The 12,415-nt window shown below is 43.2% G+C and overlaps 1 protein-coding gene across 5 annotated transcripts in view; it reads right to left on the bottom strand.

The window, feature by feature from the left end:
• Positions 1-12,415, bottom strand: part of LOC133845276 (teneurin-m) — a 149,392-nt gene that overhangs the window by 8,511 nt on the left and 128,466 nt on the right. For 2 of the 5 annotated variants that reach the window (XM_062279684.1, XM_062279685.1), the window contains exons 3-6: positions 4,319-4,963; positions 1,557-3,410; positions 630-913; positions 74-485 (exon numbers count right to left, since the gene is read on the bottom strand). In XM_062279684.1, coding sequence (XP_062135668.1) covers positions 74-485; positions 630-913; positions 1,557-3,410; positions 4,319-4,963 — 3,195 coding nt within the window. The remainder of the gene's footprint in view (positions 1-73; positions 486-629; positions 914-1,556; positions 3,411-4,318; positions 4,964-12,415) is intronic. The other 3 variants (XM_062279686.1, XM_062279687.1, XM_062279688.1) reach the window with 2 other exon arrangements.

Here is a 12,415-nt window from a genome sequence, read left to right as displayed (position 1 = left end):
GAATTAGCATTTATTTATTACAAGAGAACTCGGGTATAAGGTTGTCTGTGGTTTCAGCTAAACTAAGTTCTACCTTCTTCGCAGAATTTGCCCTTGTAGCCGCGCATGCATTGGCACTTGCCGCTAACGCAGTGACCATGACCATTGCAATCAGCAACCTCGCATTCGTCGTGGCGCAGGGAGCATTCCTTGCCCTTCCAGCCGGGATTGCAAATGCATTCGCCATTGGTGTAGTCGCCATGCTGCGAGCACAACACTGGACAAACACTTTCGCTGCAATCGTCGCCACCAAAACCGGGATTACACTGACAATGCCCAAGCAGACACTGTCCATTGCCGGAGCAACCGTTTGGACAGTTTTGTGTCATATCCTCGGCAATGGCTGCATAGAAGGTCAATTCCTGCACATCCCCATCATCGTTGTAGAGCGAAACGAACCAATGACCTGGCTCCATGTAGCGTGTGACTTCGCGAGTTATCGAAAGCTGTAGTTGGGCAAGCGATCCATGAATAATGCGTGCGATGAGAGTGTGTGGCACATAAAAGAGTGAAAGGTGAGAGATGAACAATTAAGTTAGTCAAGGCATTAGTAGACATCGATCGATTGTGAGTAGCGGCGTTTTACTTACGTGTGCCGCTCGAGCGGTGCGTGTGCTCACACTAAAACCACTCAGCACCTCCTTGAAGTGATATTGAGTGTGTGTGGGTAAAGCATTGCGACGTCCATAGACACCAATGGATGCACCTCGCGGTATGGTATAGTCGAACTTGACATACGCCGGCTCCGATTGATAGAATTGCATGTTCCAATAACTGTACGGTTGTATCTCCTTTGTCAACTTCTGGCCCAATGTTATCTGACCAAAAGTGGTGCCATCTGGTGGAAAACTACGCGCTGGGAATGTGCGAGCACCTAGTGATTTGTTTTGGGATTTGGAGCAAGCGCAAAACGCGGCAGAAATGTGTGGATGGATAGACAAAAAACAAAACAAATGTTGGGTTAGTTATTGCAGTATTAACTTACAACTATAATGTGATTTTATATAGTATATGTACATAAATTATGATGAAAAGTGGATGATGCTTGACATATCTTTCTATTTACATATATAATTTGTAAACTATTTAATGATCCTTCAGAATAACAACAGATTTGAGAAGATATATTTCAGAATGAGAAAGAAGACTCTAAAAAAGATCTTCAAATGAGCTGATTTTGTAAGTTCATTCCCTTAATACTACTTCCCCAGTGAGTATCGATGACAATGCTGCAGATTTACAAAGCCAGATGTTGATGCCATATATTCATGCTTAAAGGTAAATTATACAGATGCCAAAGTATGAAGTAATGAAATTCAAGGTAAAAATGAAGAGGTTTTTTATGAAATGTTATGTATGAGTTTAAATAAATATGGCTTAAAATATAGGTTAGGATTGGAGTTAATAAACTGTGCAGCACTTGAGTTAGTCGATTAGTCAATTAGTCAGTTAGCTGGGGTCAGTTATAAGCGGTTGTTGTAAGTGGTGTTAGCTGTGTGAGCAGACAGTACAATCACCTTCCAGTATGAGTATAGGCATTACATCAGGGCATGCAAACTGTTCAGCAGTGCGATCAGTAACAACATCATTAGCATTGTCAGTAGCAGTCTCATTGAAGGAGTTAGTAGTTGTGGCAGGTGGTGCAGCAGTGGTGGATGCAAGTGGAGCCAGCTCAATGTCATTCACACGATCTTCCTCAACATTATCGTTAGCATTTTTTACGCGCATCGAGTCTATGTCGAGTTCGTTGTCTTCGCTTTCGACAGGCAACGGAGGCAGGCAACTGCAGGGACAATCGGGCATGCGGGGAGGCGGCTCCGATAAGCAGCTGCCGATGTTATCAATGTTGTTGCTGGGTTGCTCTTCGAGCTGCCTGTGCTCATGCGTTAGCAGCTGCTCCACATTGTGAGAGCCACCGCCTGTGGGCACGGCAACGTGAAGTGTGTAGATGGAATCGCTGCCATCATCGGTGGCAATTGTCAAGTTGACCAGTATTCGCTTGCCCGGCTGATCAATGCGTTCGCTGACATATGGTTTCAATGGCGTCAAATGAGCTGCCTGGACCACGTCCTGTTCTTGTTCTTTAAGCACCTCATTTTCGCTGGTTGGAGGTGGTGGAGGTGGTGCAGGTGCTTGCAATGGCTTCGCCTTCGCGGGCTGTTCCACTGCCATCTTATAGACGTCCACTTCATTGGAGTGGGGAGCCTCGTCCAATTTGACTATATCGATGTCCTCATTATCGAAATGAGCCGCATCGCTCAACATCAAATCGGACACCGTGTGATTTATGCTCTGCTGCCCCAGCTCCTTTCCTTTGTGCTGCTCATAGTTGTCGGCCAAATCACGCTCATTATTGTTATCATCAGCGACAGGTTTGTTCTCCAACTCCGACTCCGACTCCAGCTTCTCTTTGATTTGAAAATCATTTTCAATAACATAGATGGTTGTAGATGTCGCCTCAATCTCCTTCACGCTGCTGCTGCTTTTGCTGCTGCTGGTGTTGATTTCAACAATGTCATCGTTGTCACTTCCCGGCGACATTGTCGTTGTCAGTGCTGAACCCTCCTCATTCTCATCTTCATCTTCATCCTCGTCCTCAGCCTCAGCCACCCTGCCGCTTGTGCTCTTGCTTGCGCTGCCACTGTCACTTTGATTATAGTCATCAATAACAGGAGTAATGCTGCTTGCCTCAGTATCTGATTCAACTTGAATGTTATCGCCGCTGTTGGTCTCTGCTTTCAGTTCAAACTCCAGCTCCATCAGCTCCTGCTCCAGCTTCCGTTTGGGCTTAGCAAGCATTTTACCTGCTTTGGCTAAATTGCCGTTTAATGATTTGCCAAATTGTTGCCTAGTTTTAGGCGCTGGCCGCACTGTCGTCGCTGCCTTCAGCACCACGACATCGTCATCATCTCCATAGTCATAGTCACTGATGTCGTCCACAAAGGTATCATCATGGCTTGTATTCAATATTCCATCGATTTTGTGTGCAGCTTCAGCGTAATTGCTTTCCTTGGCACCCGCTGCGCTGACAGTTGACTCAATGTGCTGTTGTTGCTGCTCAGTAAATTTCTCAATACTTTCCATTCTTGGCGCAGTGGAAGCCAAATACTTTTGTATATGAACTCCACTTGGGGTTGTAATTAAGTCGCTGAAACTTTCAGCGGCTTCATCTTTGTGTTCATCCTCAGCTTCATCCTCATCCCCATCCTCATCCTCATCTTCATTGCCATGCCAGTGCATTAAAGTTGCGGCATCGCGACGTTGACGACGCTGCTTCTTCTTCGCAACAGCAACCTTCTTGTTGACAGCCAGCAGCGTTGACATTGCTTGCCGGCTTGCTACAGGTATGCGAGCTTGGATGAGCGAAATTACTTTGTACCGTTTTTGTGGTTAGCTAAGTACTATGTATGTATTTACTACCCCATCACACAAACACCAACTTGTTACCATCCCCCAGTTTAAAACCCATGCGTGCTCAAATTAAGTAAAAAATGTTTTTTTTTGTTGTTGTTTAACGAGTAATTCAATTCAAGCAGTCTCAAGTTGTCAGAAATGTTCATTGCATTTTGATAGAAGCATGTGGATTAAGCTGACAGGTTGCTCAGCCCAGCACCAGGGAAACAAGGAAAAAGGACAGCAAAACAAAAAGGGAGAGAGACAGAGAGAGACAGAGAGAGACAAAGACAAAGACAAAGAGAGTGAGGGCGTGTCAACATTTGACAGCTTAATTGCCAAATGTTAAGTGTCATGCGTGTGTCCTGCGGCTAAAAATATACTGATCCAAATGTGAAGTCTTTCCTTTTTTAACGTTCCTTTTAAGTGCAAACCTAGATTCACTTTTTCACTTGACTTGACTCTTTTTTGTGCATTTGCATTTCTCCAAAAGTCAAAAGAAGAATAATAATAAGCACAGCCAATATAATATTTGGCTGCCAGTTAGACATTTAATGAACGCAATACAATGCAAATGGAATTTAAATAATCGAACTTTCTGGCTAAATCCTCGCAGAACCAACATCAGCAGCGTCTGTCAAATGCAAAGCGTAGCAAAACTTTTAGCTAACAATCTAAAAAAAGCGAATTCAGCATACTAAAAAAAGAAAAAATAATAAAAACTTTCTGTCCGTCGCCCGAGGGCACTAAATGCCTCTCTATTTTCTGCCAGTCGCCTTTATTCTTTCTCCCTCTCTCTTTCTCTCATTCGTCTCTCTCTGGCTTTTGTGTCTTAAGAAACTTGCGAAAACTCATTTAAAAATAATTAAAACTTGTGCATAATTACCTCCATTATTGGCATTCGCCAAGGATGAGGACAATGAAGTCGATGGCGCCAGCGACGATTGCGACGAGGATGTTGCAGTGGCAGCCGCTGCAGATGAGGTTGCCTCAGCCGAAGCGGATGTCGACTGTAATCCCTGCGCTGTCCCACTGTTCGATGTGGCCGTCGTCACGGTTGCCGTCGATGTCCCTCCGCCGCCGCCAGGTCCACCACCCTGTCCTTGTATAATTCCAATTCCTTGACCATTTTTCGCGCGAACCGATGCATTATGCAGCTTGGATAGATCAGTGTTTGTGCTCTTCGCGGCCGTAACCTCGGCCGCCTCGTTGCCAACGAGCACGGTGCAGGGAGCCGTGGGTGACCATGACAGTTTGCCGGTGCTGGTCAACAGAATGAGGACAATGCAGAACAGTGCAACGGCTGAGAAGGCGACAATGCTCAGCCAGTTGGCTGAGCACCAGGCGGGCAGATCCTTGCGAAAGTTCATCGGCGCCGAATAATGATGTGTGGGCATTCCGTTCATGCTCCTGGGCGGCAGCACCGGGCAGCCTTGCGTGCTGCGCTCGTAGCCCCCTTTGAGTGTGTCTTTTGTGGGTGTGGAACAGGCCGATCCGCTCTTATAGTCAATGGGTGAGCCCTTGTTGATATCTACAGAAAGAGAAGAGGAGAAAGACACGTCTATTAATTACGTACAAAATCTCAGTCGAATGGACAAGACAACATTGAATATCATTAAAATCACACTTCATGCTGACCACGTTGTCAACCCTCGAGCTGAGCTGTGGTTGTGCAGTGGAGTGACGACACTATTGTGTTTTGCTTATCGCCATTTGGCGAAATTTTCATTTGTGTAAAAGGATTTGCACAGGGATAACAAACTGACATTCAACATAACCTCAAACAAACGATGGCAAAACACAGCAAAATCAAGAGAATGAAACGAGAAAAAAAAATGAATGAATGAATGAATGCGCCAGCGAATGAACGAATCAACAGACGAACGAATGTTGTAAGCAGGGAAAATGACCAGCGACAATGACGCTGGCAATACAAAATACAACAAAAAAGCAAAAAAAAAAGAACCAAAGACAGAAAAGAGGGAAAAAAAAGATGGCCAACAGCGAGGGTAGTGAAGTGATGTGAAAAAAAGGGATTCTCTGTTGACAGTTTGGGGAGAGGTTGGACACAACTGGGGAGTAGTAACAGCATAAGTTGAAATCATTTGTTGACGCCATGATGATAATTCGATTATGCGGCGCTGATGTGCAGCGGCCAAGAGTGTGGGGACTGTTTAAATAGAGCCTAGGGCCCAGTCACATGGAGCAGGAGAGGAAATGACATGAATATCATGTGAGATGTGTGGCATTGAAAGTGAGAAGTGAAAACAGTTTAAAAATAATATTGTATTTTTAAAGGTGTTCGTTCCCCCAATCAAATGCGGCTTAAAGCTATTTTCTATAGCAGACAGCTTGTGCTTGATGTGCAGCGTGTGCAAAGCAGGCAGCTTTCAAGTTGATTGCATCGCATGTAATGATGTAGCAGTCAGCTTTGATTAGTCAACTGAATGGGTAATTTTTTGATCTAACGCGTTTGCATTTGTGTTAGTGTGTTACTGTTTGTTTGCCAAAAAGAAATTATCTGGCGACGCATGCCAGACTCGGTTACACATGGCGTGGCAGACACAGACAGCGAGACAGACAACGCGACAGACAGCAGATGGAGACACAGAGACAGAGACAGCGAGAGAAACACAAACATGTGTCGCACACATATACGCACACATTACATATGCATGCATGCACACACATACACATATGTGTATGTAAATATGTGTGTGCGTTCGTTAGCTGTGTGACAAACGCTCGCTCTTACGAAAAACTGTTGTAATTTCTGGCAAAAGGACCTCTGGCCGCAGAAATAACCTCGCATCCCCATCAGCTCCCTCTGCTCGCCCTGGCTAACCGCTTGCCCAGATGAATCTTTACACCAATGAGTCAACGAGCTGGGCGACGCATTCCATGGGAGCATCGAGCGTGGAGTTCGTAGCTCGCCACCACGATTTGCCGTTGGGTAACCCAAAATGGATTTGGTCAAAGCGTTTTCACTAAGTATGTACAGTATGTGTGTGTGTAACTCCCTTTCCTTTACCACTCGCTATCGCAATGATAGCGTGAATAATGTCTGTCATTTTTTATATACATATACTACATGTACATACGAATGCGTGTGTGTGTGTGTATTAAAGATACCCATTAAGCTTATACGAGATGTTAGATTTATTTAATGTCAAGATCCCCTGTCTGGGAGGGATATGTTTGCTTGCTCTGAAGGAATGCATAAATGTCCATAGATCCGCAGAGACATTTGTATTAGGGTCCAAAGGTTAAGCGTTTCGTCTCATTTCTTGGCTAGTTGCCTCGTTTAGGGGGCGTGCCATTCTAGGGGCGATTTTTATGACCAAAACGTGTTACGATTCAGGGGGAGATGGGAACGACTCTGAGTGAGGAGGATGCGCGTCTATATGCGTGGCCAAGTGTGTGTGTGTATGTGTGTGTGTGCGGGTGTGTTTGAATAATTAACGAACGCATAATAGCAGTTGGTTGTCGGTTGTCGGTAGTCGACTTGGTGCTGGCAATCGTTGATATAAATTCACACAAGTTAATGGGCTTTGGGTGCTTTTAAAAAACAGGACATTGCCATTGGGATGGTGTGAAAGCAGCGCCCCAGTCAGATACTGATGGGGGAATAAAAGTCCTTCCTTTCTCCCTTACGGTCGGTAGCCTCATTAAAGGGAAATGGCAAGCGCACTAAAGTATGCTAACGTAAATGCCATAAAGGAAAAAATGAGCAATTCAACCGATTTATTGATCCTGATCCAACTAAATCATCAATATACCCAGAGAAAGAGAAAAAGAGAGTGAGAAAATGCTTAACGGATTATTGTTTGCGTATTTATGCATTTAAATTAGTTTGATAAATTGACTGCTTAATTGCATTTAATCCATTCGAAAAACACATTTGATGTGCTGCAGGTTAGAGATAATATTGCTGTTTTTTTTGGGGTTTTTTCCGGATTGGTCGGATGAATGTGTGTAATCTTCACATTTATCTATTAATTTTATTGCAATGACATTTTATGCAAAAATTGACAGGAATGGACATGAATGGACAGGCTGTTGTGTGCTCGTTAAGCCTGCGGCTGTTTTATGAACCCAAAAGCAAATCGCTTAAATTAAAACAACACAACAACAGCAGCAGTCGAAAAAGGGGCGTGACAACAAAAGCAATAAAAATAGTGTGGTGTACGCAGCTGTCCGTAATGGTTATTGTATAATGTGCACACCACTTTGTGTGTGTGTAGACTCAACCCCTGCATTATTATGTGGCCAACAAGCTGACACACACAATAAGAGTGCGAGGCTTAGGTCTCCCCTAAGCCAAATGAGATTTATGCTGCGTGTAATTTAACATTTTTAATAATATTAAAATTACAAATTTATATTTTATGTGCATGTGCATGTGTGTGTCTGTGTGCCAAGGTGTTGTTGTAGTCCAATAAACACTTTTGGGGCTCCGTTTTTGCTATTCCCAGCTAGTCTGCTGTTGGGGAATTCGTAAGGAATTTCTCAAGGGAACGAGAACCTGAATCCTGTTTAGATTAAACTGAGCTCTTGCTGGGCAGTTAAGAGCGCTCTCGTTACGTTTTCCGTTTCGTCAATTGTGTGTTAAGTACTTTTGAGTAATTGCTGGACTCGTGCAGAGAACGAGAGCGAGAGAGCTCACTAAGTGAGCCTGACTAAGGCCAATTTGCATAGTCGTTAATGAACATTTGCTAATATTATAAGCACTAAAACAGAGCAATAAATTCAAGCTGCCGCTGCTCCTCCTCCTGCTCCTCTTGCTCCCCTTGCTCCCTTCGTACCTTTCCCTAGGCGCTGAAGCGTGCGACAATCAAATAAAAGTACATGAAAAACACATAAAGGGGTATTCGGCGTTCTCGGTTTCGTTTTTTTGCGTACTTTTTTGTTGTTGGTTCTGTTTTTTTTTTAATGGTAAAGCGCGACGATTTCTCGAAACAAACAGGTGATTGCGCGAAAGAGAGAGCAGGAGAGAGAGAGAGAGAAGAGCAGGAGGCAGGCTCACGCTGAAGGAAGCTCCCGCCATGTTGGTAATGGAGTTTGCAAACAAACATGGCCGCCGGGGAAAAATCACATAATTTACACGTTTGCATTTAAGTATTAAGTGGGCAAAGAAGTGAGCGAGAGAAGAGAGCGATGCGGGGGTGGTTGGCAAAGTGTTTCGTTTACTTTTGCTGCGTTTGTGTGCAAAGCTCAGCAATTGTGTGTGCGAGTGTGTGTGTAAGTGTAAAGGAATTTAGGCATGTAGAACGATTTTGGGTTCGCCATGTTGTTGGATTTTATGTGCGAAGGAAGCAATTTTTGGGGTCGACTTTATTGCCCCTGTCGACGCGACGCTCTGAAGCAGTTGATGTTGATTTTAAAGCGTTTAATGGTCGCGTTTTGTGTGCTGGAAATTGAAAATGAAAATAATGAAAGCCAAACGCAGCGTAGCACACAGCGGTGTAGACACACATGTATGTACAAAGTGTTTGGATTTCCAGAGATTTGCTCAAGCAGAAGGAGCTGTCATAAAAGGGGTTTGCCAGCAGGGCTTATGATGGATTGACAAAAAAGGGCTGCGCAGCTGCAGCACTACAAAATATCATAGTCGAGGCAATCAAAGTGAAAGACAGCTTAAAAGACCCTTAAAAAAGGTTATAGTATATACTCGGTGTAGGCTTCGCACTAAGCCCAATAATCACTGTCTTGTAATTACGTCGACTTAAGTGGCCAAGCAAATTGCGATAGGCAACGCTTCGCTTGCTTTTCTCCTTGTCCCCCTCTCTCTCTCTGTGTCTCTAGCTCTTTCTCTTTCTCTCTTCTGCACGCGTAATCAAAAATTCCATTTAAAACTTTAAACTCATTACTAAATGTTTAATGTGCGCTCATTTCGCGTTGTTGTACAATAAATCAACAACGAGCAGCGGCAAAAAGAACAAAATGTTGCAATTTGTTAGGCCGGGCACAGACAACAAAAAAAAAAGAGGAGTATAAAGAACTTGGGTCTTCTAACGATGCGGCAACCTGTCGACATCGACGCACGTGAGTCGCGATCCCAAAAGGGTCGTTGTTATCCACTCGCTGCTGTCCTCGCTTGCCATATTGTTTCGAGCAGGCGGTGCACAGCGGGCTCCGTTCCATCTTGAGCACTAATCAAGTGTGTGTGTGTATGCGAGAGTTTTGGGAGTTGTGGATAACCCGGCCGCCTTTAAGCGTAGCGTAGCGTAGCATAGCGAACACACACACTTTAAGCAAGGGGAGGCGAAAAAACTTTTGGCACGATTTGCATGTAAATTAATTGCCATTGCCTTGGAACTGTCGCAAGGTTCATGGCGCGCGCCTGTAGCTATGCAACGTGATTTTTTTTTTTGCTCTGCCGTGTTTTTTACGAGTCCTAAGCAACCCTCAAGGCACACACAAAGACAAAGACAAAGGCTGAGACTGAGACGAAGACTGAGACTGAGACTAAGATGGAGTTGGAGTTGGAGCTGGTGAAGGGAGAGTTTTTGCCACCGCCCACAAGATAAGTCGTATAAATTATAGCAATTTAATAAGTTTTAAATATACGCATCCGGTTCGCTGACTGCCTGCCTCTGCTCTCTGTGTCTGTGCCTGTGTCTGTATGTTTACATGCCTCTACCCTCTCCGCATTCGAAGAGATGCCCGGAAAAACTTGGAAATCTTTGCAGCAAAGTTTGCGCGACCTCGTCTCGGGGGTTGCGACTCGGGTGTTTTGTTTTTCGGGTGTTCGCTTTCGCTTTGCAGCTATAACTCAAGACAAAAATTGTTGCCGATTAAAATTGTCGGTTGGGCATTAATTTTATGTCACGATGCGCTCGCTCTCTTTCGACGTGGCCAACGTGCCGTGTGATAAGGTGGCGAGTTCTTCTTCTTCTTCTCCCTCTTTACAAAGGGGGTGCGTGCTTACCTTTTGTGCAGACAATTTTCAGTTTGTTCTCGCACTAAATGAGTTTATGCAAGTGTGAAAATAAGTCTTTTAATGGCCAACAGGGGCTAAACTGAACTGGCATGGGGATAGCTTTGCCTCGCTGGCAGCACTTTCCTTCACAGTTAATGAGTTAAAAGTGGAAGACGCGGCACGTGGATTACTCGTTGCCTCTGCTGTCGTTGCTGCTGCCTCATTCAGGTGTTGTTTGGGGCAAAAACAAAACTTAATTTGTTGTTGCAGGTGAGACGCATAAATTATTTGATAACAGTTTCAGCTCGCTAAGTTTTCAGCAGCGTCCGTCGTTGCCTTTGCCTTTGCCTTTGTTTGCCAAGTTAGTGCTCAGCTTTGGAGCGTAGATATAGCTCTGTTTACCGTTAGCCGCTTAATGCTGCAGCTTATCAGTGTAGGGCTTAAGCTTAGTTTATGTATTTTGATTGTTTGTCATGGCTAAATATTATTTTTGCTAACGTTTAATTAAAATCTTCGTTATTAACATCGTGGACACGTGGAAATTGCTTGTGCTGGGCACGTGCTTGAAATTTTCCAAAACATTTTCGACATTTCCATTACCCCATGGGCCAATTGTGGACGTTGCCAGCACCAAAAAATTTCTATTTCTATTTCTATTTGTATTTTATTTTTAGTTTGTGTGTGTGGCTGCTGCATGTAATTACAAAGCAAAACTTTGCCATATAATTTTTACAAAACTCAAAACTTTTTCAATAACAAAATTTAAAAAAAAAACAGACGTGAAATGAAAAGAATAAAATAGAAATAGAAATAAAAATAAAAATAAACGAGTGTAACGGCACAGAAAGCAATGCCAAAAAGCAACTGTAAAAAAGTTTGCAATAAAAAACGCCAATGGCTAAAAGCGACCAGAGGACACTCACATGGCCAAGGCGGAGTTGGAGTTGGAGGCGGGGGCGTGGCAGGTACGTGCGCTGCCTGCGAAACGCAAATGTTTAATAAACTTTTTCAAATAAAAATTTATCTACGTTGACGTGCAATTTTTAGACCAATTAAACCGTGGCACATTCATTGAAATCGGATACAGACAACGAGAGTGAGGGAGACGGCAATAGAGATGATCTTTTGCTGCGTATTTCGCTGTTGCCTTTTTTGTAGCATACTTTTCAGCGCCTTTAATTGCACACGTTTCTTTTTGTTGTTGTTGTGCAGTGTTGTGTAGTGTCTTTCTTTAAATTTAATTAGCTCGCATTGCAGCAGAATAATTCTGTTGTTGCTGTCGCGGTATCGTTTGTCAAACTAATGGCAATAATTGCGATAAAGCCAGCATTAAATAACACACACTTCGATAAGTACACATGGCGTATTTTTTATTATTATTATTATTGCGAACACAGGACTGAAGACAGAAGAGTGTGGAGCTGGGTATTTTAATAACGAATTTAAATAAAGTGTTTTCTTCACTGCTTGCTGTTTGTTGTTGTTGTTGTTGTTGTTGTTAGTGTGGTGTATTGACCAGGTAAAATAAATGCAGGCGGCTGCCTTTTGTTTTCGATTTCGATTTAATGAACTGTAAAGCGCTGCCATATTTATTGCATTTGTTGTTTGCTGTTTTTCTCTTTTTTTATTCTTCCATTTTTTGCCTTACTCTCTGCACTTTTTATGCAACAATTTTGTTGTTTTTATTATTATATATGCATACATATATATTTTTTATTATTGTTTATTTGCGCTGTTTTCTGTTTCGGTTACTGCCTTGTTGCATTTTTATTGTAATTTTAATGCATTTAATTTAAATTACTGCAAGCGTCGATTTTGATCATCAATTTCATAATTTTTTTTGCGCCGTTATTGTTGCTGCTGCCATTTCGCTGGCGATTTACATTGCGGTTGGTGCCAGCATTGGCAGCCACTCGCCTGCCTATTTTATAGTCAATAAACATTGTCAGCGTTATCGCAATTAATTGAAATGAATGTACACTCATTGTAATAGGCCATTTGTGGCTTTAACATTTCCCAAACTCAGTTGTTCCTCACACCCCAGTTGTAGATGTGTTTTAT

Source organism: Drosophila sulfurigaster, chromosome 3 (genome assembly GCF_023558435.1).
Source record: "Drosophila sulfurigaster albostrigata strain 15112-1811.04 chromosome 3, ASM2355843v2, whole genome shotgun sequence".
NCBI lineage: Eukaryota > Metazoa > Arthropoda > Insecta > Diptera > Drosophilidae > Drosophila > Drosophila sulfurigaster.
Note: the sequence above shows the minus strand (reverse complement) of the source record. Positions and strands in the feature narration are given on the sequence as shown.